General features: G+C 43.1%; 3 protein-coding genes across 3 annotated transcripts in view; 1 reads left to right on the top strand and 2 right to left on the bottom strand.

Moving 5' to 3' along the window:
• Positions 1 to 7,124, bottom strand: part of DARS2 (aspartyl-tRNA synthetase 2, mitochondrial) — a 26,407-nt gene extending 19,283 nt beyond the window's left edge. Inside the window, exons 1-5 of the mRNA XM_066624917.1 lie at positions 6,835 to 7,124; positions 6,247 to 6,346; positions 4,217 to 4,283; positions 3,773 to 3,874; positions 107 to 202 (exon numbers count right to left, since the gene is read on the bottom strand). Coding sequence (XP_066481014.1) covers positions 107 to 202; positions 3,773 to 3,874; positions 4,217 to 4,283; positions 6,247 to 6,346; positions 6,835 to 6,955 — 486 coding nt within the window. The 5' untranslated portion in view covers positions 6,956 to 7,124. The remainder of the gene's footprint in view (positions 1 to 106; positions 203 to 3,772; positions 3,875 to 4,216; positions 4,284 to 6,246; positions 6,347 to 6,834) is intronic.
• On the top strand, positions 6,882 to 17,739 carry CENPL (centromere protein L). Its single transcript, XM_066624919.1, has 5 exons — positions 6,882 to 7,280; positions 9,599 to 9,784; positions 11,416 to 11,664; positions 12,895 to 13,437; positions 14,934 to 17,739. The coding sequence occupies exons 1-5, from the start codon at positions 7,260 to 7,262 to the stop codon at positions 15,003 to 15,005; spliced, it is 1,071 nt and encodes a 356-aa protein (XP_066481016.1). The 5' UTR covers positions 6,882 to 7,259; the 3' UTR covers positions 15,006 to 17,739.
• The window catches only part of KLHL20 (kelch like family member 20), a 26,794-nt gene continuing 17,844 nt past the window's right edge, over positions 17,460 to 26,409 (bottom strand). Inside the window, exons 7-12 of the mRNA XM_066624918.1 lie at positions 25,914 to 26,097; positions 24,086 to 24,229; positions 23,839 to 23,972; positions 22,934 to 23,142; positions 20,916 to 21,022; positions 17,460 to 19,456 (exon numbers count right to left, since the gene is read on the bottom strand). Coding sequence (XP_066481015.1) covers positions 19,372 to 19,456; positions 20,916 to 21,022; positions 22,934 to 23,142; positions 23,839 to 23,972; positions 24,086 to 24,229; positions 25,914 to 26,097 — 863 coding nt within the window. The 3' untranslated portion in view covers positions 17,460 to 19,371. The remainder of the gene's footprint in view (positions 19,457 to 20,915; positions 21,023 to 22,933; positions 23,143 to 23,838; positions 23,973 to 24,085; positions 24,230 to 25,913; positions 26,098 to 26,409) is intronic.

The raw sequence follows: 26,409 nt of genomic DNA, 5'->3' as shown, positions 1-26,409 counted from the left end.
TGAACAAACACAAATTGGAAACAGATGTTTTCTATTAACTGGAACAGCATACTTAGGCTTCCTTTCAAACAGTTCATCATACAGAAAATAAGACAGGAGCAATCACCTTGACAAAGTCTTTCATTTCAAATGGAAGTTTCTTACAGGAGTTCAGGACCTCTGCTGTCTCCACCTTCACTTCAATGTCACCTGTTGGTAATCTCTAAAATGCATAAGAAAGAAGCAGCTAAATGACTTTCCTTTTTCATTTTACACACTGCCAAGACAACAGTGCTGTACAACTATTTGCAACTAAAGTGCCCAGCAGATGTGTATTTTTTTCTTACCCTTCATATAAGTATTGCTTATTGCTTGATGGTTCTTATAAAGTGTGAAAGCTACCAGAACCACATTCATTCTGAAACTGCTCCTACGCACAATTACACAGGAGCAAGAGTTATACTGAACTCAGTGGGACCTCTAAGTAACAAGTAGAGGTTCAGGTCATATGTGTTACTTTGAATGAGCCTTGTTTCCCCAAAGTTGTTTTGTTCAAAGCTGTTTGAAGCATTAGACTACCTGACTCCCAGCATACAGTTCTCTCCTTATAAGACATAAGCACAGGCAGGGCTGGTCCAAGACGTCCTGACATGGTATGCCAAATGCTGCTCCCATTACCCAATGATGTACAAGGCTCTGCTTCCTCCACTCACCAATGTTCTATTTCAGCACTCCTCCCCACATTTTCTCTTCCTCTCTGTTCCCCTCTTCCTTTTCTGCTCCAGGAGGTGGAAAAAGAAGGAGGAACAGTAGAGTCAAGTAGGCAATGGGTATCCCCCCTCATCTGCTGCATGAAGTGACTTCAGCTGGCCTCACAGATGGGCCAGACTTGCACCCAGGCAAACAGAAAGATTATAGCCTTAAAAAGTAGGCTTGCTTAATTCCACTGTAATTCATGGTACAGCCCAATCCTCTTCCCTGACTGATAGCGGTCATTGCCAACCAAAGGCATGTGTAGAGGCATTGCCAGTCCAGAGGCATGTGCAGACAATCTGGGGAATAGAGAGCTGTGCTGGGCTTTTGTAGAAGGTGCAGGCAGTCCTTCACTGCTGTTCTCTCACACAAAATCCCACCAAGATAACAAAAGTGAGTCTTCTTTCCTCTCTAGAGGAGATGTGCAAGTGAGTTCACAAACAAGTACCGTATTTATCGGCGTATAACACGCACAGGCGTATAACACGCATCTTCATTTTAAGAGGGAAATTTCAGGAAAAAAATAAGGGTAGCTCAGAACTTTTTTTTATTAATATTATTACCACATATAAGGTAAATAATGTAAAAGGACAGTAAAAGCAACTGTTTTAACAAAAGAAACTTGGATATTTTGTTTTTACAAAAGTTTACTCAGAAATCACTATCTGGGAAACCAAGAAACTCTTCATCTTCACTGCTATCTTCAAAATCGCAATGAACACTGCTGCTTTCACTGCTACTATCTTCATAAATCAGCTCATCTTCTTCACCATCCAAAGCATTACTTATGCCACCTCACCTCAATCCCTCCCCCTCCCCTCCCCAAAGAAAGGGTCTCCACTTACCATATTCATCAGCTGCCAGCGGCTGTGATAATATGCGGCGGGCGCAGCGCTGACATCACGTCATGATGCTGCGCCGCCGCTAGGCACTATTGGGAACGGGATCCCTTAAAGAGGATTCCGTTCCCTGGACATCGGCGTATAACACGCATACATCATTTGCCCCCTATTTTCAGGGGGAAAAAGTGCGTGTTATACGCCGATAAATACGGTAGGTTTTTTTCCTGAAACTTGGTCTTTTGCAGAAAGTGCTATCAGCACTTCACAACTGCCTCCTATAAAACAGCAAAGAGTATTACTACTCCTTTCCTCTTTCAGGTTTCTTTAGCAAGTTTCTTTCCCTTACTGTAGGGATCTCCCAGGAAGAGGTGGCAGCAGTGGTTCCTGCAAAAGCCCAAACTTGCAGGGAAAACCCCCCAAAATATCTCTTCTTATTTCCCCATTCTAGAGGAAAACAGAAGCATCCTCCCCCCCAAGTTGGTTTTTGCTGAAATTGCCTACAGCATCTTACTGCTGTTTCCTACAAAAAACAAATGGGGGGGGGGGAACTATTTTCTCTTTTCTCCACAAAGTACAAGAAAGAAAGGAGAGGGGGGTTCTCTTAGGTTTTTTCAGGAGGCAAAAGTGCACTCTGCAAAAGCCCGAACCACGAGTGAAAAACCACCACTCTGTTTCTCAGTGGAGAATGGAAAAGAGGGGTTATTTTTCCCTCACAAGCAGCATTTTTGCTAGATGTACTTGAACATAAGAACAGCCCCACTGGATAAGGCCATAGGCCCATCTAGTTCAGCTTCCTGTATCTCACAGCGGCCCACCAAATGCCCCAGGGAGCACACCAGACAACAAGAGACCTGCATCCTGGTGCCCTCCCTTGCATTGGCATTCTGACATAGCCCATTTCTAAAATCTAAAAGGAGGTTGCACATACACATCATGGCTTGTAACCCATAATGGATTTTTCCTCCAGAAACCTGTCCAATCCCCTTTTACTTGCTGGATGTAGTCAGACTGACAAGAAGGCAAGTGAAATTTATAGAATACTGGATAAGTCTCTGCTTACAGTCCCAATGAATCCTGTCAAGAGCAATGAAGTTCAGCAGTTTTTCAGAAAATGTCTGTTTCTCTACCACCAGTTTCATCACTTCTTAAACATTACTGGAAGTCACAAGATAATCTCCAACTTAAGTAAATGTTGGGCAGAAATCAGCTCTTATTTGCTTGACAGAAACTCCTAGCAGCCCATACACTTTTCAGCCATGAAGACTAGAAACATCTGGGTAGATCAGACTGAAGTCAGAAGGTGATTAGCAGGTGAAGTCTAATGGCAGCAGATGAGGTCTGGTGGTTGAGCAGACGGCTACCTGAGCAGGAGCACAGTCCTGGTTGAATTTTGGATGGGAGACTGAAAGAAAGTTGTCATGAGACAGCAGAGCCAAGAGAAGGCCCTGTTTACAGTTTGGCCAACCTGCAACTGCTCCTGCTGGAAGCTCAGAAGGCATACCCAGATGCCATGTGGAACAGCAGGATTCTATGAGTTGCCAGAGGAACAATTATAGTAAAGACACATTTGTCCTCTACTATGGAGCTTCGGCATGGGAAAGGTAGGATATAAATTTCTCAAATAAATATCAAATACAAATATATGAAAAAAAGAAATACAGGTTGCCCTTCCTTATCCAAGGGTTCAGCAACCACAGATTTGACTTGCTGTGGGTGCCAACCATCAGCTGGAGGGCCTCAAGAGATCGCCTGGATGCAATCGGAAGTGTCTTCCTGGTTATGTCTGGGGCATGTTCTGAGGTTCGGGGAGGCTGCACGCGGTTTCTATACACCTCAGAATGCCTCCCAGTGGCTTCTGACAGGCATATCCAGTTTTTCGTCAAACCAGAAGTACCTTGCAGAAAGCTTCCAGAGGGTTTCTGAGGCAAAGATCATGCACCTCTTTGCGCATCAGAAGCGCTCTGGATGTGACCAGAAGACACTTGTGGTCACATCCAGAAGCCTCTGAGGGTCCCTTTGCAGATCTGGATATCCATAGATTGCGTTATCTGTGGAGACGGATTCCCCGCAGACACCGAGGGCCGATGTGTAAATCCAAACCCAAAAACCTAAGAATGAACCACATGTCATATGATATTTCATTTTCTGAAAACAATTACTGGTGTCTTAAAATAGTCAAGTTACAAAAGAGCACTCACAGGGTTTATCTGTCCTGGAGGCCGAGGAACAACAGTTCCAGTCACTCTTACAACAGATTCCACAGGAGCATCACAGAGGACCTTCTTCAAATGGGAAGCAGTCTACAGAAAAGAGGGAAGAGTGCATTAGAACATTAGTATTTGGAAGCACTTTTTGCTTTCAGTTCAGATCTACATTCTGCAATCTGTCTCACTAGTATTCAGTACCTAGCCCAGTAGTTATGGGGTGGGTTCATTTAAACTACAATCCCCAAGGATCGCCAACATTCTTTAAAATTTACAAAACAACTAAAATATAAATGGCCACAGCTAACAAAACATCAAGTTTTCTGCAACAACTCCCATTCTAAATATGCAGCAATAATACATTTTATTACACATTGTGCCATAACATATAAATACTTTAAGTAGCATCACTAAGAATCAACCCATGATAGTTTTTACCTCATCCTGCGGAATGATGATTTGGATGAGTCCTTGGAAGTCTCTCAAAATCACAAACTGCCCCTGCCTAATTCACAAGACACATAAGCATACAGTTAAGTTTATAACCATTCAATTTAAATCCCTTCACTAGAGCCAATCTACACATGCAGGTAAATCATGTGATACACAGTTCCATACCAGGTATGGAATTATCTTCAACAGGGAAAAATATCTCTGATAATTAGTGCAATTGAGAAAGGTTTAAGACTTTCCCCCCAACTTACAATACTAATATGGGGGGGGGGTTCCACCCACTAATTCTATATCCACAGTTTCAGTTAACAGTGGATCGGATCCACGGCCACCCCTGCACCCCTTCTGGAGGCAAGGAGAGCTCTGCTCCCCTCGCCTCTGGAAGCTTTTGTGAGGCCTACAGAGGCCACGGGCATGTTTCAGCATGGCTGTTTGGACCCCAAAACACATGAGTGTTTCCTTGGGAAACTGGAAGCAACTTTTTTTGCCCTTACAAGGCATCCTGAGGCCCAGGGAAGCCAGATTTGCTAGGCCTTAGAATACCTTAAAACGGCAAAAAAGCCACATCCGGTTTCCCAAGAAAACAGGAAATCATGTTTTTTTTTTGGGTCCAAACAGCTGTTTTTGGGGGCTCCAATGGCCATTCTGAAGCCCACAGAGGCGGAAAGAGGATGCGCGAGGCCTCTGGAGCCTCATAAAAGCCCCTGGATCTGACCAGAGCACAGCTCCAGTTCAGTTTGGAGGGTTTGAGGGGGGTTTCCTTGGGTATCCCCAGTTTTGGTTAACCATGGGGGGTTCCAAAATGGAACCACCATGGATACCAGGGCACATCTGTATTTAGAAAATTTTAAAAATACAGTGGGGTGGGGGAGGTTGAAGGAAAAAAGGAACAAAGCTGGATAGCATGAGAAGGGGAATTTTCCTACTGAGAGTTCCATCACAGCAAAAGCCAAACAGCCTATGAACTTCTGTTATAATGCCAATATGCCCAGTTAGTATTTGATGATGGTCAAATCTAAAAAAAAAATAAAATTGCTGAACTGGAAAAGATGCAGAAAAGGGCACCAGAACGATCAAAGGACTGGAGCACTTTTCCTATGCAGTCGGGTTAAAGTATTTAGGGCTTTTTTGGTTTAGGAAACTAAAAGAAAAAGATAGCATGCGAATGAAAGGCATTCATACATTTATTCATGGTCAGCAGATTTTCTGATCTTCCTTTCATCTAATACTAGATGAGAGGGAATCACCAATTGACGTTATATCCATAGACACAGGACAATTTAGATAAAGCTTCTTCACAACGCATAATTTATGGAAGTCACTGCCACATGACAACCACTGGCAGGCTGCAACCTTAAGCATGCTTACCTAAGATCCCATTGAACTCAGTGGGCCTTCTGAGCAGACATGCATAAGATTGCACTCTTAGGGTGCAATCCTAACCCACTTTCAAGTACAGACATAAGGGCAATGCAGTTCCGAGGTTAGGGAACAAATCCCTTACTTTGAGGAGGCTTCCATGAGTGCCACCCAACTGCAGAATGCACCACACATCCATTGGTACAGCTATATCAGTGCTGAAAAATTGATTAGGCCCTAAAAATTGATTAGGGCCTTTGTGGCTTTAAAAGAGAATTAGACAAATTCATAGATTATGGGTTAATGGTCATTAGCCCCAATAGCAAAACAAAACTTCCATGTTCAGAAGCAACATGCATCTGAAGAACAGTTGCTGGGCTCTTGCTTTCACTGCTTATTTGAGGCTTCCCAGAAGCATTTGATGGCCTCTGTTGGTAATAGGATGCTGGACTAGGTGCACTCCGTATTAGAATACAATTCTTAACAAACACTGACATAAAGACACTCCAAGAAAACTGCTTGAACATAGGCAAAGCATATTGAACCCAGGATTTGAAAGCCTTTAGTGAAGTTAAGGATCTGGACTGGGAAGCTGCCCAGACTCCAGCATTCTAATTAGAATTCTCATAGCTGCATTTACTGAACTTCTCATTTACCTCTGAAACTGAATCCATCCACACAAGGTAACCTCCTGACCGATATGACTAGAGCGCAGTTCGCCACAGGTTCTGGTCCTGGCAACAAAACTATTGAAATCTTGGGTAGAAAAAAACCAGAATTGGATATAAGGAAGTTCATCATGAATGTAGAAGCTCAAATGAAGTTTTCATAGCCGCGCCAAAGTTATAAAGACAGTATAAAGACAGCAGCATAAAATGACAAGAAGCAAGTAATGTTTATACATCATATCTATACATTCTCATCTATAAGGGAGTGGCGTTGGAGGTGTGTGTGTGAGAGAGGGACGTGGGGTGGGTGGGGAGACTGTTGAGGCAGAGCCTCCCTACCGTAGTCCTTTGAAAAGCAGCGCCGCCGCCATGTGAGGAGCTCAAGCACACTCAACCCACGCGCATTGCTTTTCAAAGGACTACGGTAGGGAGGCTCTGCCTCAGGGCGGCGCTGCTCCTCCAAGGACTACGGTAGGGAGGCTCTGCCTCAACAGTCTCCCCACCCACCCCACGTCCCTCTCTCACACACACACCTCCAACGCCACTCCCTTCCTCCGCCACACGAGCCCCACTGACCTGCAGGGGTCGCGGCTGCCTTGAGCCGCCCGGTGCTGGAGAGGCGCCTGCCCCAGGCTCTCGCCACCTCTTTGGGGAGCCACAGCAAGATCGGGCGGGAAAGGAGGCGCAACCCCTGCATGGTCCTTCCGCAGGTACTGCAGTCACGGCGCGACGGAGCTCCAAACCTTCCCCCCCGATTATCCTTATTCCGCCTGCGCTTCGCCTTCCCTGCCCGCGCACTTTTCAAGAGTCACGCGGATTGTCCCCTCGCGGCCACCACCGCAGCGCCGGCCGACATGTTGCTAGAGGCAGGAAAGCCCGCACGTCCGGAGCATGCGCAAAACAGCGCCGCCGCCGCACTGCCTGCTGGGAGGCAGATTCAAAAACAGCGCCCGCCGCAGTCGCCTTGCCGTTTGTGAAGGGAGGAGCCTGGAGGAGTCCCGATGGCGCACTTGAAGCAGCAGGTGAGGGGCAGCGCTCGGCCCGTCCCTTGAAAGTGGATCTCGGTGTGCTCAGGGCTGCTCTCCCAGGAAGCGGGCTGGAGGCTCGGGGGGCCGGCGGCCGCGGCTTCTGGTCGCAGTAGGGCTAGAAAGGGAGGGTGTCCAGCTTGGGGAATGGAGGTGTATAGAGTTAAGGTATGTGTATAACGCACACATATAACTTAACTCTATATATCTCCATCCCCCAAACTGGACACCTTCATTTTATAGTTCTACTGCGTGTGTTTGTGTGTGTATGAACTATAAAAAGTAGAACTATAAAATGTTTTCCTCCATATATTTCCTGTTCTCTCTCTCTCATATATATATATATAAGTGTGTGTGTGTATGTTTTCCTTCTGACTGGCAGCATATCCATATGTGTGTGTAATGTTAAGGTTTTTTTATGTGTGTGTGTGTATAAAAGTTATTTAAAAGGTATGTGTTCAACATGAATTTAAAAATTCAACAGGATGAAAAATGGGGGGGGGGGTATTATTTATCCAATTGAAAGCTGAGTACCTGGTGGTTGAACCACTTCCTATGAGTCTGTTAAACTTTTTTGTGTCTTATTCATTAAGAAATGTTTGTTCTGCTTGCACAAGGGTTACCAGAAGAGCTTCCTGTAGATATAAAATAATTAATAAAATAGATGATCAAGAGCCAAACCCTATGTGTGTCTACTCAGAAGTAAATCCATTACAGTCAGTAGGGCTTACTGTAAAGTGTGAATAGGATTGCAGCCTGAGGGCCCAATCCCACTTTCTAGCACCTGTATAACAGCAATGTAGCCCTGAGGTAAGAAAACAAATGTTCCCATACCTTGAGGAAGCCTTTGTCTCCCCACCACAGAATGCACTACATGCCCCATTGGCACGGCTACACCAGCACTGGAAAAATGGGATAGGATTGGGCCCTCAAGTCATTTATGCAGTAATTCCAGGTCTTCCCACTTCTCACCAGGGCTACTCCAGCCAACTTAGGAACCCTACCCCTTCTCCTGCTTCTGATAGAAGTACTTAGCAGTAGTTCCTGTGGAACAGGGGTGCTCACACTTTTTTGGCTCGAGAGCTACTTTGAAACCCAGCAAGGCCCGGAGATCTACCAGAGTTTTTTTACAATGTTCGCACCATCGTAACATATAACATTTATGTGTACAATGTATGTTAGTGGGGCTCAAGGTACACCGAGTATAATGGGACTTACTCTTGAGTAGACATGCCTAGGATTAGGCTGTGAGGCTGCAATCCTAGCCACACTTACCTGGGAGTAAGCCCCATTGAGTATAATGGCCTTACTCCCGGCGTTTCCTCCCAGAGGCACCTGAAGGGGGGGTCGGCACTCCGCGATCTACTCATTTTGCCTCGTGATCTACCGGTAGATCGTGATCCACCTATTGAGCACCCCTGCTGTGGAAGGTCTCTCAAGCAAGGGAGTGGGGTGTAGCAGGAGGAGTTTCCTTGGTCCATGATGGTGACTCTTCCTTTGCTGAGGACCTCTTGGGTAAGGTAATGGAGCAAGTGAAATTCCCTCAGCCGATGATGGAAGCCTGTCTTTTTTTTTTACTATTTTATGTTTAGGAGTAGCTCTGATTTAATAAAAGGCATATTGGGGGGGAGGGGTTCAGGTTGACTTGTTTCCATGAGCTTCCCACATTACATGGGAAGTGTAAGCCTTCCATTGCCCGGGAGTTGCCAGTTGCTGGTGCTAGCTGTAGGAAGAGAATGAAAATGACCCATCCTTGGGGAGAGCTCAGAAACTATAACCTATGTTTGAATTAAATCCCCAAGAATTAAGGGGGACTTGCTTCATAGATGTGTCATAGATTTAAGCATGTCTAGGATTGCCCTGCAAGTCCACTGTATTCAGTGGTGCTTATTCCCAAGTATGTATGCCTAAGATGGCAGCCTTTGTTGGATTCATCAAGTTGCATTTCCTATCATCTAATTTTAGTTATTCCTAATATTTGAAACAGGATGCTGGGTGTTTGCTTCCTGATGCATCTGGTGTGCCACTGTGAGATACAAGAAGCTGATGGGCCTTTGGCCTTATCCAGCAGGACTCTTCTTATGCAAGGAAATGGATTGTTCCCTAAAAACCATATTCAACCAATTGCTCCTATGTTAAACAGATTATGAATTTAATTTCTTATCTCTTTGGGGAAAGTACTGCCCCCCCAATATACCTAGGTTGGCCTCCAATCTCTCGGTCTGCTGAGTGACTGCCTGAGGTTTCCTCATGTCGTATAAAACTAACTTCTGTTCCTTTTTGTTTACTGCTGGGTAATGTACGTGTGTTCATAGGATGCCAACACTCCCAACTTGAGCAGAAGAATTGCTTTTGGAGGAAAAACTACAGATCATGGGATAAGCTACAGTAACACTGCACATCTTTCAAGAGGTAGGGTGTCCCACAAGAGTATCAAGAGAGGAAACCTGTTTGGTCAAACCCCAGCTAGGAGAAGGATTTCACAAACTCCTCATCTGCAGGTAAGGAAATAATAGACTTGGGATTATGAAGTAAAAGTAGTTGATGACAGAGCATTCTCTTTTTTTTTAATTGGATGCGCCAGTCTTGGTACAGTTCAAGCATAGAGAAGAAAACTACAGTAGAATGACTGGAAAGAGTTCAGCTGTTAGAGGCTGAAGTCACTGGGCTGACTTTCAGCCTCAAGATAAGGAATTTGAGGTGATGTATGTGTCAGCAATCAAGGCTTCTGGTAAGAATCTATTAATTGGGGTAAGGGCTGGAAGATTTGGTAGCCGTAAAATTTTATGGGAGCAAATGATAAAGCTTCCAAGGGGCCCCAGGGTTTACTACAACAGTTTGAAACCCACTGATCAAGGGTTATTCTGGGAGTGAGTACATGTTGTGAATGTATATCTTTTTAAGGCAGAGCATTGAATATGATCCTCATATGGCTAGGAGGCCTTGAATGTGAGAGTGGGGAGCATGTGCCCATTTTGCTATCTGCTTGATGGTGCTGCTCAGGAATTTTGAAAAATCTTAGCTGCACAGTCTGAAAACCTGATGATTTCCTGAAAATCTGAGGTTCACCTAGGCTTTGAAAGACTTCCCAGCTGTACTTTAATTAGATTTTGTGAGGTTTCAAAACTAAACTGGTCTGATCATAAAACCAGAAGTTGCATTTTTTTTTTTTGCTTTTTGCCCATTCTGAGGCCTGCAGCAGCTGCATTCTTATGGCCATAGTGCGCTGCATCCATGGGCCTCAGAAGGCAAGGGGAGCTCATCTCCCCTCACCTCCGAAGGGGTCACGTATGGGGCCCCACAGACCTGATCTACGGATACCTGAAACCGTGGATATGGGATCCTTGGATACGGGTCTCCCCTTAAAATTATGAACCTCCTCTTGCAAGTGAAGCCTGCAATTTTATGTGTACTTGAGAGTATTGAATTCAGTGGGACTTGCTGCTGAAAACATTTGGGTTCACATTGTACATTGCTCACTTTCTCTTCTCCTCCCCTATTCCAAAGTAACATAAAACCTTCATGCAGGAGTTGCATGTTCCATATGTGAGCAGCCACTCTTGATATTTTTGGCTTTCTGGTTTCAATACCATTTTTATATGTGAATCATCTAAAAATTGTTGCAAACTGAGGGCTACCTGCATATATGCACAGCATGGTTTTTAATAACTTCTGGACTCTAGGGAGTCTTTCCTTTTTATTATAGAATATATATTCCTTTATTACACTGATTGGTCTGCAACTTACTGTAAAGGGCCTTATTCTTTTAGTTCCCTCTTAATATATATCTTAGGGTACTCTTTCTTGTTTCTCTCTCTCTCTTTTTGTGGCACAGCAAAAAAACCAAAAAATTCTACTGAGAGGAGATAGGGTCTGACTTTGCCAGAGTATCTGACTTTTGCCAGTGGAGATATGGGGAGGGTATGAAAGTGACCCATCCACACAGAGTAATTATTAAATTAGTTGTATCTTACTCCCAATTTGAGGACAATGTATGAACCAGAAGTTCTACAGCTTGTTGAATACTAAGCACCAATGCCTCTATAATTTCCATTTCTGGAACTGTGGCTGAAAAATATAGACTGCAAACATCACTCACCTGTAAACTTATGAAACTCTTCTTTTATTACAGGAAAATGTTGATCCTCAGATAGGCTTTCTGCTCCGTAAACAATGGACCTTATACAGTGTCACTCCCCTGTACAAATTCTCTTATAGCCGACTGCAGGAATATTCTAGACAACTAAGTCTCTTTATTGCTGCTGAAAAGCAAAAGAGTCCTGTTGTGGAAATTGAACCTGAATCTGGATTTAAAGTGACTTTCTCCTCAATCTCAGCACTGAAAACCACAGAAAAGGACCAGCCAGCAGTCCTCATTGAGGTAGGATGTGTGGCCCTGTCTTTCTATTTCAGTCATTCTGCTTAGGATGCCAACACAGGATCCCTCTCTGATCTTAAATGACATGGGATTTTGAATGTCAGGGATGTGTGGCTCACCAGTTTTATTCACCAAATATTTTGCAACAGTCTGGGTCACATCCTATTTTTAAAAAAAATTTCTCGAAAAGGGGGGTTCTCAAAACTTATCAAGTGAACACGTTGTCAAAGGTGTCAAGGATATTACTACAGTTTTCAAGAACCATTGAAGCCAGACTATTACTGATTTGATATAATGTGGAGGAGGCTGTGCCTCCAATCAAACTGTACAGCAAAACTGGGCTAGGAAGGGAGTTGGAAACAGGATTGTGCTTTGCCTGCTAGCAGGCTGAGAATATACGAACTACTTTTGTAGTTCAGATCAAATATCCAGCACCTTGCTTTCCATAGCAGGTAGCCAAATGTCGTCTTGCCCTACTTGTGAATTTTCCAGAACAGTCATCTACTTTCCCTGCCCGCCCCACCCCCATTATTATTATTATTATTATTATTATTATTATTATTATTATTATTATTATTATTATTATTATACTTTTCAACAAAAAGTTCACAAAGTGATTTATAGACAAAATCAAATGACTCCCTGTCCCAAAGGAGCTCACAATCTAAAAAGATGCAGATAACACCAGCAAACAGCCAGTAGAAAAAACACTGTGCTGGGGTGAAAAGGGACAGTTACTCCCCCCCCCCCGCTAACTATAAAAGAAACACTATTTGAAAAAGTGCCTTTTGCCCAGTTAGCAGTGGCATACTATTTAGCTGTCTGCCTAGAGATTGCAATCCTAAATATAGGCCTTGGGAGGTAAGTTCCATTGAACTAAGTGGGTCTTCTGAGGAAGGATTCATAGGATCAGGATATTGGAGGTCTGTTGCATGATCATAATGAGCAGCTGAACTGCTGTTTCAAGGAAAATTGATTTAGTATATATTACTGTTGTATATTTGTCATCAATGTGATGAATGTTGTAGATGTTTTTATTGAACAGACATTGGGGAAATAATGCCTAAACACATGCTTACCTTACTTTTTGCCTACTATATAACAAGTGGATTATTGGATTTTGGTTTCCAAAATTGTATTGAATCAAGAAACTTAATAGCTGTAAATTTCTAAGAATTGTCAGAGCTCTGTGGAACCTGTATCTTGCCCAAGCATGTGTTTTCTTTTTCCTAGATCATGCAAAGGTCTCAGGTTGCCACTGAAAATAAAGGAGGAAAAGTCATATGGACAGGCTGGTTCTGCTGCACTTGTGCAGATGACATACTGGAGGCAGTCACAGAGGATTTCACTTGTTTGCCCTTGTTCCTTGTAAGGGGGGCAGAGAGTCTCTTGGCCATTGTTGGAACTTGGTTTCAGCAGACCTTTGACTGTTGCTTCAGCACCTTGACCATCAACTCACTCAATCTTGCATGGATGGCTGCAATGTGGACTGGATCCAAAACAGACAGAGATACTGTTGCGACAGAGCTGACTTTTTCTGTACCCTGCAGTCCTTATCCTCTGGATATTTCCTATGCCATCCACCCTGAAGATGCAAACGCCCTCTGGGATTCGGTCCACAGTGTTCAAGGTGAAGTCAGACAAGAGGAAGTGGATTTATTCATGGAAAGCCTTTACTGTCACTTCTATAGACATTTCAAGATCTACCTGTCAGCCACAAGATTAGTGAAAGTCTCCACATCTGTAGCCTCTGCTCATTCTGATGGGAAAATAAAGGTATGGAGCTTGGCTAACTAATAACTACTAGTTAAGGGGGATGGTTTTTTAGCTCAAAGCTGCCTACAGAGTTGTCTGTAACCATGTTGGAAACTGTATTCACAGCATACACAGTTGACTTGACAAATAGTTTAGAAGGCTAATGGGCTCTGATCAGTGAGGGAACTCTGGGGTTGTCTGGGGCATATACTCTTCCAAGAAGGCTTCAAGCACGTTGCTTTAAAGCAGTGGTTTTAGCACATTTAGCACTGGGACCCACTTTTTAGAATGAGAATCTGTCAAGACCCACTGGAAGTGATGTCATGATTGGAAGTGACATCAAGGAGGAAAATTTTTTAACAATCCTAGGCTGCAATCCTATCCACACTTACCCAGGAGTAAGTCCCATTTACTATCATTGTTAAAAGAATATACCTAGTAGCTTGTTAAAAGTAAAATTTCCCCAAATGCAGTCACATACCATGGTAGAATCAAGTCTAATATATTAAGAATAAAATATTGAAATGAATGGGGACCCACCTGAAATTGATTCGTGACCTTGGGCGAAGAGAGGAGCCTCATGCGACTAGGAAGAGGCTGCAAGCAGCTTAGACTACCTGCAGCCCTCAAAACACAGTGGTTTCACTGTGCAAAGGTAGGCTGAGCTATTTCATTGTTCCCTATACTTCCCTTACATTTTTTTAAGAGCATCCACAGAACTGCAGACAACTGAAACAGTGAATGCTGAATTGGCAGATACCTTTTTGAATCTTTAAGAAACTTGTTGAAGTATGAACATGCTATGTTAATTCTGAAATAGAACACTGATGCTTCAATTCTTTCTGAAACTTGAGGACTTTTCCAATTCAGGCTACTAGGGAAAAGAGGATGATAATCTTGATCTCTTTTCTGTCTCCTCTCTACCACTTGGCACCTCAATGCCTTTATTATTTTTTGTGGTGTTGTACACCATAGACAGCCCAGTTGGTGTCCCTCTTCCCCTCCTGCTGGGTGCCTCAGAGCTGGGGGGTGGAGGATTATTTCGCCCTGCTCCACCCACCATTGCTTGGCTTGCAGCACAGGGAGAAGGTTGCATCTTCTTCCTTGAGATCTATCACCTCCTTGGTAGCTTCCCTAGCCTCATTACAGGTTTCCTGTTTAACTGCCTCCCACAGCCTGATTAGGCTGCATAAACAACCCCACTGAGTTTGATGTATCACCCCCTTGCCAGCCTGATGCAGCCCCAGGTGTGCCTGCTCCTGCTTACTCCTGAGGGCCGTTATCAGCCTGCTCCTCTTCTCCTGTGGCAAGGTTGGCAGCTCATTGACTTCCCTTGTCTACTCCAAGGGCAGCACCACCTCCCCAGTTGTGAGCGTCAGGCGCTGCCTCCCAGTGGGGCCATGACCCCCTGCGCTTGTCGATGGGTGGCATTTATGCTGCTCTTGGGGATGTGACTGCTTCTGATGCGAGTCTGATAATAAAGGTGTGTAGTAACTATGTTCAATCTTTTTTTACAGATTCTGCACACTCAGTATCTGATAGGAGTTTTATCGCTGCTGACAGAACTGGCAATTTCAAAAATACTTTGATGGTCTATTTTGATGTATTTATACTGAAACATCTTGTGTTCATTAGTTACAGAAAATCTGTCTAGCACAGGGATGGTTTATGACTTATAAGCAGCCTTTTGTGTTTTTTCTCATTGTTCTATATAGCTGTTGATCTGAATTCTACTTAAAATTGCTATGTACACTATGAAAGGCACAAGAACTTCCACCTCTGTTCAACTGTCTTGATTCAATCCTAAAAACTATGGCACAAATGCCAACCAGCAACCCACTGAAAAAAAACTGTATATTTGTTTCTAGCCTACAGTGGTATATAGGATTGGTGACTACTTTGGTGGGGCTGGTAAAGTAATTTTTGGGGTGGCTTTATCATGTGTACCTGTATAGGTACATCTAGGTTATAAGTCAGGTGTACATATCTTGGATACTAGCCTAGGAAAGCTATTTGTTGTTGATTCAAAGTAGTTCTTAAAGCCTCCTTGTTATTAGTTCCTCTCCAAGGCTTTGGTACAGTGGCTGGTAATTGGTTCTAGTACAATGCTACTGAAAAAAAGTTGAGCAACTCAAGGTAGTGCTCTTAGGAGCTTATATGCAAAAGCACTTGGGACTTTTTTCCTTATAGAAATGTGGACAGAAAGGTAGTGGTGTCTTTATTGATTTAATCCAGTGTGTCTTGACTGCATGAGCTAAGATCACCTTTCACTGAACTGAATAAGCTTGGACAAGTGCCAAAGAGTAGAAATAGCAGTTGTAAGGGGTAAAATAATGAGATACAATAGTCAAACAAAATCCCTGTTTATCTTCTGACTCTGTTGAGATGGAATAAATCCGCCTGTGCTGCAAAAGAAGTACAAAGGTAATCAGGTGCTAGTAGAAAAGGGTACACTAGTTGTATAGGAAACCAGACACCTGCAAACGGGACACTAGACTCTTTACTCCAGTGTAACTTCTCTACATTGATTGTCTCAATATCCACAGGGGTAAATGTTCCTAGTGTTATGCAAAAAATTACATAAAAGGGACTTTTAGACAGCAGTTTAAAAATAGCCTTGCTCACCATTGTAATGCGGCAGGCAGGCAATCAAATCAATATCTTCCTCTCCAAGGACTTAGAAAATTTAGTTTCAGTTCACTTGGAGGCAGACTCCTCCCTTCCCCTGGAATGTGCAAAAGAATACAAAGCATTTTGTGTTCTTTTGCATGCTCCAGGGCGAAGGGAACAAACTGAAACTAAGCTTTCTAAGCACCTAGAGAGGGAGAGAGAATAATTGCATTCCTTCTTTGTTAAGTGGTAAGAGAGGCTATTTTAAAATTGCTGTCTAAAGGGATGTTTTAATTTGAAGGGCCAACTTCATTCGCACTGAGGTAAAGCATCAGGACATTAGGTTATACCTGTATTTACAAGCGATATGTAGTTGAGCCTACTGTCTGTTTATTGGAAGGAGAGGAGCTGCAAGCTCTGTAATCAGCCCTACATAACTTGCCTATAGTATAAAGGGATAATGTGTAAAAGTACTGGTTAAAAATGAGTTATAAAAAGTGTTCATGTAATCACATCCATTGATATGATTGGTAAAATACAACAGCTTGATTGCTGGCACTGTATCACAAAAGGCAGGGGATATATCTTTGTAGATTTAATTTAGTTCAGGAAAAGTTGCAAGGTAAGACCAATTTTCATTTTTTTGAAATCCAGGCACAATAGTTGCAAGATTTCAAAAGCAGTTTACCTTCATTTTTGTTTAAATATATGTACAAGCAGAGATAACTGATGTTCTTCTAGCAGTTTAGCTTTGAACAAACATGGCACCTCAGGCTCTCCGCTGCTTAGGGCCACTTTGTATAGACTAGAGTACTGCTTTCCACAGCTGGAGCTTTCCTTTACTTTTCTCCTAGGTTTACTCTAACCTTAGAAACAAAGCCTGTAACATCTATGTGGTAGTACACTAGGCATTGTGGTAGAAATTAGCTCAGCTATTTACCTGACAGAAAGTGTAGTCTAGGAGTCTACAAACTGGCCTACAGGTTGGATCCAGCATCACAAGATTACCTATCCAGGTGTAGCAGTGGCAAAGGCTTTGTTCTGCACCACCCCTTTTCGCAGCAACTAGGACCAGGCAGTCACATCTGCTTGGAAAATTAGCACACAGAGCAGCAGAAGCAGCTGACTGGCACAAGTTGCTGCAAAAAAGAGTGTCTGGCACATCACAGAAAGCCTTTGACACTGCTGTGGCCTATGGGTAATCTTATGCCTGCAGTTTGGAGACACTGGTCTAGACACTTGGAAGGGAAATGACACAATGGCAGGATAAGCAAACCACATATGAAAGTACTATCTAGCAGAGAAAGAGTGGCTTAGACTAGTATTTTAAAACTACAGTGACTTCCAGCTTAAAGCATCCTGGTAATGAGTGTAAGCTATAGCTCTTCTACAGTTTCCAGGATTCTGAAAGGGAGTGAGTGGCTGGTGCTGGGAGAAAAGAGACACACCAAATGAGATTTTATTAAGGTAACACTATTTATACAAGTTAACTCATGCTAGAAAAAGCATAAATGACAAGTAAACAATTGTTTACAGAATACTTTTTCTTTGTCAAGGTGCAAATGTTCAAAAATGTAAACACAAGAATGCCAACCTCAAGGTCAAAGGGAAGGGCTTTTCATGGAAGTAACCTTTCCTGACAATCCACTTGTGTTAACTTCTTATCTACCCAAATACACAGATGGTATAAATAAAGCTATTTCTTAAAGTTGTCAATGCAACTTAGCCTTATATTTCTCTTTCCCAAGCTTGTTCAGTTTGTAGCTTAGAAAGATGAAATAACCTATGAGCTCTTTCTGCTACCTGCATGGAAGTGCAAGAACAGGGCATGGTTATAGTACATGACTGGTGGGCTATATGGTTCAGACCTGCTTTTCCCTCTTAAACCCTCCAGTTCAGCTACAATAGTGGCATCCTTACGCAATTAACATTGTACTGATTTTTTTTAAGCCTACAGCCCCCACAACTGAGCTAGTCCCTTCAATGGGAATGAAACTATACTTTAGGGACAGTCTAAAATTACAGTACACCTATTATAGTTCTAACTAGCTGTTTCAGAAGTGGGATAAGGCAGGTGCTATACCATGAAGTCCAAAAGTATAGCTTTACATATTTCATTCATGGCACATAAACCATCTTTAACAAACACTCTGCTCTAGGCATGAGTCAGAAAATGAACTACTTTTCATAGGAAGCCTTTGCCCCAGTTCATATAATTGCAAGACTGCAGTTCATATTTACATGTACTGAAGCCCCTATAATGCAGGAGTAGTTCACAACAGTTAGCATTCTCTCCAGCTGACAATGGGAGAAACAATATAGGTGCAGACCCTAAGCCTCAAAAATACAGAGGGCACAGTCCACCATTGTGTTCTCTTGCACAAGCCCCACGGCAATGCATAAGTATGCTTTGCTGCTCCTATGCAGTCTGGGGAGGCTTGTGGACAGAATTGTGTGATAACTTATGCCCACAGTTACTTCCCATTCTATTTTTGTTTTCCCAATAACAAGTTCACCATGAGCTTTAGATCTAGTATTCCTGTAACAGTTACGTAGTGACACTACCAAGGTCCTCCTTGCTATAGCTCTGCACTTTCAAAGATCTTGACTACAGGCTGGAGCTTGCAAACAACTTCATCTAGACAGCTGCATGTAATGCAGGCCCTCAGCAGAATTTTACCTGGGGGAAAAAGTGTTTATCATAGTATCAATACAAGATGGTACATATTAAATGGAAAGGCAGCATACACAAAACCTTCTGTCCAATAGAATCAGCACTGCAGAACATTAATTTGAAACTCACCCAAAGCATCTCTTACCCAAGCTCTGTTGAAATGAACAGCCTGTTGCACAAGTTCCACTCACTCTGATGAAAGCATTCAGAAGAACCACTGGAAGTGGGGGGGGAGGGGTATCTAACTTCTGTACATAAGGCCAAATGATAAATGTTTTGGAAACCTGCTTTTATCTTATGGACAGGTGCCTTGTTCACCTCCCCCTGTATTCTTCTCTTTGACAAAACTCAAGTACACCTTGTCTTATTTATCACTTAAGTTAAAGTCCAGTTTCTTCAGAAAGAGAGTAAATTGGGATGAGAGGGAAGGAGACAAAGACGAGGAAAACTGTGCTCCATATTTTCTGGAGTTGATTATTGTAGTCTTTTGTAACTGTGGTCACAGGGGAAATAAGCTTGTGACATCCATTTAAAGTCCCATAGTAAGAGGCACCAGCGAAGAATATAAATGTGATCTCTAATTTACTAGAGCCTCAAAGAGCTCAGAAGTCACCAAGCTGACCAGTTTCAATAGGGATGAATGCAAACGGGGATTCCTCCCACTGATTTTTTTACCATATATGGGATTCACAATGTGTCATTTTGATAACACCTACGCCTCCTCCAAGTCGACGATAGTTCATTCCTCCATACAGTCTGCAAAGAGAAGGCATGGTTTGTTATTCTGATATTACTAAAAGAGAGCCGGAAGCACAAGAATCAAAAGGTCTGGTAGGCATAGCAAAAACAGTGAAGCCACAGGATTGCTGCAATACACCTTCAATGTAAATAGCCATGTTTGTTCTCTCTAACAAACAAGAAAAAATCCTTGCAACCTCACAACTACTGCTACAGTCACCAGCCCAGGATATCCCAACCACGGTTGGTCATCCTGGGTAGCAAGCAAGTGGAGCTGGGCCACAGCCATGGTCTCTCCTTCCCTCAAAAACAGAGAGTTTCAATGTTAAATACTCTGCTGCTGACCAATATGCTACCAAATTCAGTAGCTGATTGGGCTATCACCCACAAGATTCTGTCAGAGGCATTCATAAGCCCATTGTACAGTGAATTCTTAAGCCAAGATCTTACTCGGACTTCATATGAGTAAGGAAATCTCAGTGTTGCAGAGGGAAAATATTAACCTTTCCATGCTGGTATTCTAGTTCATGAACTCTCAATACCACACGAAGATTAGTTTCCTCCCATACCTTGCACCTGACGGATTCTTCAAGCAGCAAATACCTTCAGGGATATAAATAGGAGATGGAAATAATACTCTGCTTGGACTTAAGAGGCACGTGTGCAAGTAGTCGCTCCCAGTACATGTTCTAATCACAGAAGGCTTTGCTGAAGTTCTCTCACATTGGCCAATGATTTGATCTTTCACAAACACTGCTCAGTGACCTGAATCTTTCTGTGAGCATTGTAGCATTGAAAGCATATTTGCTTCCAAGCTGTGTTCTTAGGAACAATGGGATTTCTCAATGAAGACAAGATTAGTAATGGTTCCCTGAAAATGTCCACTTATAGCTACTCATTTTAGAGCTACGTGCAGATGTAAAAGAACACTGAACATGGTCCACAAGGTGATGGCAAGACCCGACAGATTTGGCAAGTGCACTATGAATTGTGTGGTACACGAAGGAACATGCTATGAAATGTGCAGAGATTCTCCACAGACAAGTCTGGCAAGTGTTCCATCAAGACAAGAAGCATGAAAAGTCTAGTCTCAAATTAATTGACTCTTTAGACACGTTTTTTTTGCCAACAACAGTCCTTTAGATAAGAGCTGCACCATGGGAGATTAATGAGTACCTGTGTTATCAGATTGTGTGAACCCTAGTTTGTGTGCAAACCCAAACTAGAAACCATAGTGTGATCAGGATTCCAAGTTTTGGTTTGTGTGCGCTAACCACAGTTTGCCTGGTTTGATGTAAAGGCAAACTATGACTTGACACATTCCTGGAAAGGGAGGAAACTGGAGCACACACAAGGAGAAGGGAGCTTCCTTGAAACTCATTCATAGACTGCCAATCCATATTTGCATTACATCTCAACCCAGTCAAAGTCATTTGCCTGAGGCCTGCAATTCACTCATAAATGCTTAACAGTTTACCTCCATGTGTTGGCATCTGGATCAAACACTTCAATAGTCTTCAAGTATGTTGTACCATCAAAGCCTCCTACAGCCATTAACTGTCCATTCACCACAGCAAGACCAACCTAGATGATAATATGTTACTCATGTAAGCTAGACTGTTTCTGTACAGGCTTTTGAATTGTAGTGTTTTGGGTTATTTCTATAATACAATTTAACTTTTTAAGAAATTTAATTGTGTCTCTAATTGATTTAAGAAGGGACAGCTATCATGTAATAAAGTCTAGTGTTCTAAAGGTAGGCACGTCTGTACAAAGATATTCAGTATGCTTAATTTACAACACACACTTGTCCCTTAGTGAAGGAATCGTTGAGAAGGAATTGTATATTTATATGTTTTCAACTTCTGATTCATATCTGATAATACATGAATTGATAACCAGAAACTAACAGTTGCTGAGGCTCTCAGTCACCTAGCTGCCTTCCTTCCTGCCTTGCCAGCTCTGCAAGATATTCAAATACAGTCTTTCCTTTTCCCGCCGTTATTTAATTCTTTTTCAAGTACCCCTAAAGGTCCTGGCAAGTAGCCCTGGGGGTACACGTACCACAGGTTGGGAACTACCGGTCTAATAGTTTGGCTTAACTAATCTGAAGACCAGACTATTCAGTCCAGACTCAAAATGAGTTCAGTGCACACTCAGTGGAGGAAGAGGATTGTGCTGATTTGCCCCATGCAAGTGGGACCTCCATATATGTGGATTATCTATCCGTGGATCTGGCGCCCCGACCCATGTTGAGTCAGACTTGAATGCAGAGCTGTGCTCTGGCTGCCTCCAGAGGGTTTTCTGAAGCCTGCAGAGGCCACACACCTCTGCCCACAGCCTCTGCAGATTCCGAATGGCTGATACAGCAAAAAAAAATTACTTCTGGTTTCCCAAGGGAAATTGGAAGTAGCATTTTTATGCCTTTTAAGGTATTCTGAGGCCTGGGAAGAGCTTCCCTTGGCCTCAGAATGCCTTAAAAGGCATAAAAAAGTCACTTCTGATTTCCCAAGGTAAATCAGAAATATAATTTTGTTTTTGCCACAGCGGCCGTTCTGAATCCTTCAGAGGCCATGGGCGGAGACACACAGCCTCTGCAAGCTTCAGAAAGCCCTCTGGTGGAATACAAATATTCAATCTACCTTTGGAGGATTTAAAGGGCCAAAACCATGAATTTGCTTATCCGTGGTTTTTGATATCTGCAGGAGGTCTGAGAATGGATACCAAGCCAATAAATATTTATTTGGTAATGTATATCCTGCCTCTCATCACTGTCCCAATGGAGCTAACAGCAAAAAATATATGCAATACAAATTATACAATCCTAAAAACCAATCAAAAATATCACAGCTTGTCTCTCATGTAACATCTAGTATAAACAGGCATCATCTACAATATCCACTTGTCCACGCATGCATGTACATACCCAAACAGGTACCCGTTTTGGATTATAAGGATTGTACAAATAGGAGCTATTAGCATAGGCCCAATTTGTTTCCCTTTGTAAAACTGATTTCAAAATATTTAAAACAGAATCATATTGTATTAGTTCAGTAGCCCAATGCATAAGCAGTACTATATAAATTACTAATACAAACTGTTGTTCTACTATTTGAATGTTCCTAATGGAAAGGCAAGTTATGCTCAGCATGGAACATGCACAACTCACATGATCAAAACTCCAACAGTTAGCTACATGCTTCTTTCCAAGTGCAAAGACTAGTTGTCAAATTCCGCATCTTAAAGCCATAGGAAGATTTCTATCACATTGAGGCCCAAATCCTAATCAACTTTCCCAATGAGGCATGTGCTGCATCCTGCAGCTGGGTGGCAGCCTCCTCAAGGAAAGGAAATGTTTGTTTTCTTATCTTGGAGCTGCATTGCCCTTACCTCGGTGCAGGAAAGTTGGTTAGGATTGCACCCTTGGTTAGGATTGCACTCTGAAAGGTGGCTCATGTGCAGACAGCCTAACAGAGTTTAGAGAGGATAGCTTACCCCACTACGGCGTGATGTCATGGCTACCACAGGAGACCACTGGTTAGTTCTTGGATTGTATCTCTCGGCACTGCTGAGTTCTGTGGTATCATCTCTGCCTCCCACAGCATAGATCATGTCTTGGTATACTGCACAACCTAGGTGCTTACGCCGTGTGCCCATGGGTGCTATTGTGTGCCAGCGGTTTTCCTGAGGGTTGTAGCGTTCCACTACAGAAGAATAATATACATTACCCAAACAGTAAACTGTATTCAGGACAAAATAACATAACCCCCAAAACAGCCCTCAAGGAGTGAAGCAAACATTTGTTCATTCCCATTTCTATTCTATCATAAGAACATGAGAAGACCTACTGGATCAGACCAAGGCCTATCTAGTCTATCATCCTGTTTCCAAAAGTGATCAGCCAAATGCTTCCTGAAGTCCACAAGCAGAGCGTGAAAGCAACACCCCTCCCCTATGGTTGCTCCCACAGCAACTGGTATTGCTGTGCATTGTTACACAGGTACATTGTTGCCTTGGAATACAAATATTCAATTTATTTATTGTGTCATATTCATCTATCAGTTATCACAGCTAATAGTCATTAACAGACTTATCCAGGGTCTGTTAGGGATTTCTTCCACATCTCAGTCCCAGCTTCTATAAGCAATTTCCCCCCAGTTCAATTGACTCACCAGGCAGAGATGAGTGGGGAACCTCTGTTTAACATAGAGATACTGAAGTATGTCGTTGCTTCACTACTGGAAGCAAAACCCTTAGCTAGTCTGTACTACTATCGGGAACAATTGTTTTCTGAGCAACAGCTTCTTCAAACAAATCTGGTAAAAGTTCTTCAGCAGTTTCTGACGGGCAGACTAGTGATAGCAGGCACACAGGATAATGGCTACCTTATGGGGCAATACCTGTGTTCAGAGGAGATGTCCCATCAGACCCTCCAACAGCATAAAGGAAGCCACCAAGCACAGCAACAGCCACTCCAAGGCGTCTGGTACTCATGGAAGCCACCCGAGTCCATTTGTTCTCTTTTGGGTCATATCTGAAGCAAAAGACCAAAAGCATCTCGCTTCAAGTATAAGCAATTCCATCTCCTCTCTGTACTTGCTCAGACAAATCCACTTTCCTCTTTCCTCCTGTCTCCTACATCTATACCTTTCAACAATGTTGAGGCAAGAGACACCATCCTGGCCACCGACAGCATACAGGTATCCACCAAGAACTGCCACTCCAACACTGGTCCTGCAGGTACTGGTGGGTGCTACATCACTGCTCCACTGATTTGTCTTCGGGTCATATCTAGAAAGGACAAACATTTCAGATCTCCATGATAATTAACATTATTATTAACGTTATTAACAGTATTTATATACCGCTTTTCAACTAAAAGTTCACAAAGCGGTTTACAGAGAAAAATCAAATAACTAAATGGCTCCCTGTCCCAAAAGGGCTCACAATCTAAAAAGATGCAAATGAATACCAGTAGACAGCCACTAGAACAGACAGTGCTGGGGTGAGGTGGGCCAGTTACTCTCCCCCTGCTAAAAAAAGGAGCACCCACTTGAAAAAGTGCCTCTTATAATCCACCTCTGCCCCCACCCTGGATTCCAATCCAAGCAGATTTCATATCTTAAGCTTTTCCTAACTGCACACTGCTCTTCCTTCAAAACCTCTCATTGATCTATGTCACAAAGAATTTAAATACAGGTGAGCACCACTTTGCGACGCTCCAACCAGTGACAGGCTGCATATGCAACGCCACTGCTGGTCCCTGCACACACACCCCAAGACTTCGAAGACGAAGGAAGCTCTGCTCCCCTCACCCCCGGAGGCTTTTCTGAGCCTCTCTGAGGCTCAGATTGCTGGAATCATGTGAGAGATGTGACACCCAGTTTCCTCAAGAAAAGCCTCGAGGCATGGGGAGCACAGCTTCCCTTTGTCTTTGGAGGCTTTGTTTAGCGTCAAGCCTCACTTAGCGATGGGGGTGCCGGTCTGCATCCCTGTTGCTAAGTGACACACAACTGTACTCTAACCCAGGGGTGCCCAAACCCCAGCCCTGGGGCCACTTGCGGCCCTCGAGGACTCTCAATGTGGCCCTCATGGAGCCCCCAGTCTCCAATGAGCCTCTGGCCCTCCGGAGATTTGTTGCAGCCCGCACTGGCCCGACACAACTGCTCTCAGCGTGAGGGCAACTGTTTGACCTCTCGCGTGAGCTGTGGGATGAGGGCTCCCTCCACTGCTTGCTCTTTCACATGTGTGATGCAGTAGCGGCAGCAAAGGAAAGGCCAGCCTTGCTTTGTGCAAGGCCTTTTATAGGTCTTGAGCTATTACAAGACCTTCATTCATTCATATAAGTTCATCTTTAATATATCCATTTATGTAAACTTACATAAATTTATTCAAATTTTAAATGTAAATTAATTATATTTTGCCCCGGCCTCTGACACAGTGTCAGAGAGATGATGCGGCCCTCCAGCCAAAAACTTTGGACACCCCTGCTCTAACCTGAAGGGACTTAGGCCGGACCAGGAAGTGGAACTATTTTCAAGGACAATCCCCCCATATTAGATCAGAAATGTATGCATGAGAGTTCATTGCAAAATAACCAATTTAGTTTTGTACATATATAAGAGCAGACTTTTGAACCTTTCTTCGCACCTGCTGAAATCTATTTCTCACTGCCACTGTCCCCCACCCCAGAACTAATATGGTGCTCTGATACTAATATCTTGCACACCAGACTAAAGACTGGAGTGATTAAAAATGGTTCCTATGTCATGTGCTGAAGAGTTGCATGCGTCTGTTTAAATGTTATGCTTGTTCATAGCTTACATTTTAAATGTCTGAACTGTCAGTTATTTTCTGCATTTGTAATGCCAAGATCACAAACACAAAATGGCTGAATACAGAACTATGTATTAGATTATCTGTTGCCATGATCCCAGCACCAGAAAGACTAAAATTTCATCTGGCAAAGGCTTACCTTTCTACGCTGTTAAGATAGGAAGAGCCATCATGGCCTCCCACTGCATACAGAAGATCATCCAAGACACTGACACCAACGCCACATCGCCTTTTGCTCATGGAAGCCACCATCCGCCACTCATTGGTTTGAGGGTCATAACGTTCAACACTGGAAATTGCATCCCCGCTGCACCAGCCACCCACTATGGAAATCAGGTTGTGAAAAGGCAGGGTATGATTTAATATTACTAATGGTAGAATAACAAAAGCTCACAAATGATGCAGAAACATTTGCTTCCAGCTATTTTCTTCCAGTTTAACGTCTGCCAAGAAGTATGGCTTGCTCACTATTCTGGAAAATCTACAACTGTGTGAGAGAGGCCCTGAAGGGAGGAGGTACCAAATATCTGGAAGAATGTGTGTATCTTACAAGTAGGATCCTGCACCCAGGGGTTCTTTCCTTCCTGTACCAGTTCACATGGGTGTGCTTGATACCCAGGAAAGAGGATCTTCAT

Source organism: Tiliqua scincoides, chromosome 4 (genome assembly GCF_035046505.1).
Source record: "Tiliqua scincoides isolate rTilSci1 chromosome 4, rTilSci1.hap2, whole genome shotgun sequence".
Classification (NCBI taxonomy): domain Eukaryota; kingdom Metazoa; phylum Chordata; class Lepidosauria; order Squamata; family Scincidae; genus Tiliqua; species Tiliqua scincoides.
Note: the sequence above shows the minus strand (reverse complement) of the source record. Positions and strands in the feature narration are given on the sequence as shown.

Coding starts and splice junctions, on each gene's coding strand:
- CENPL (XM_066624919.1), top strand. CDS start 7,260: ATGGCGCACTTGAAGCAGCAG. Junction 7,281..9,598: donor TGGCGCACTTGAAGCAGCAG/GTGAGGGGCAGC, acceptor GTGTGTTCATAG/GATGCCAACACTCCCAACTT. Junction 13,438..14,933: donor ATTCTGATGGGAAAATAAAG/GTATGGAGCTTG, acceptor CTTTTTTTACAG/ATTCTGCACACTCAGTATCT.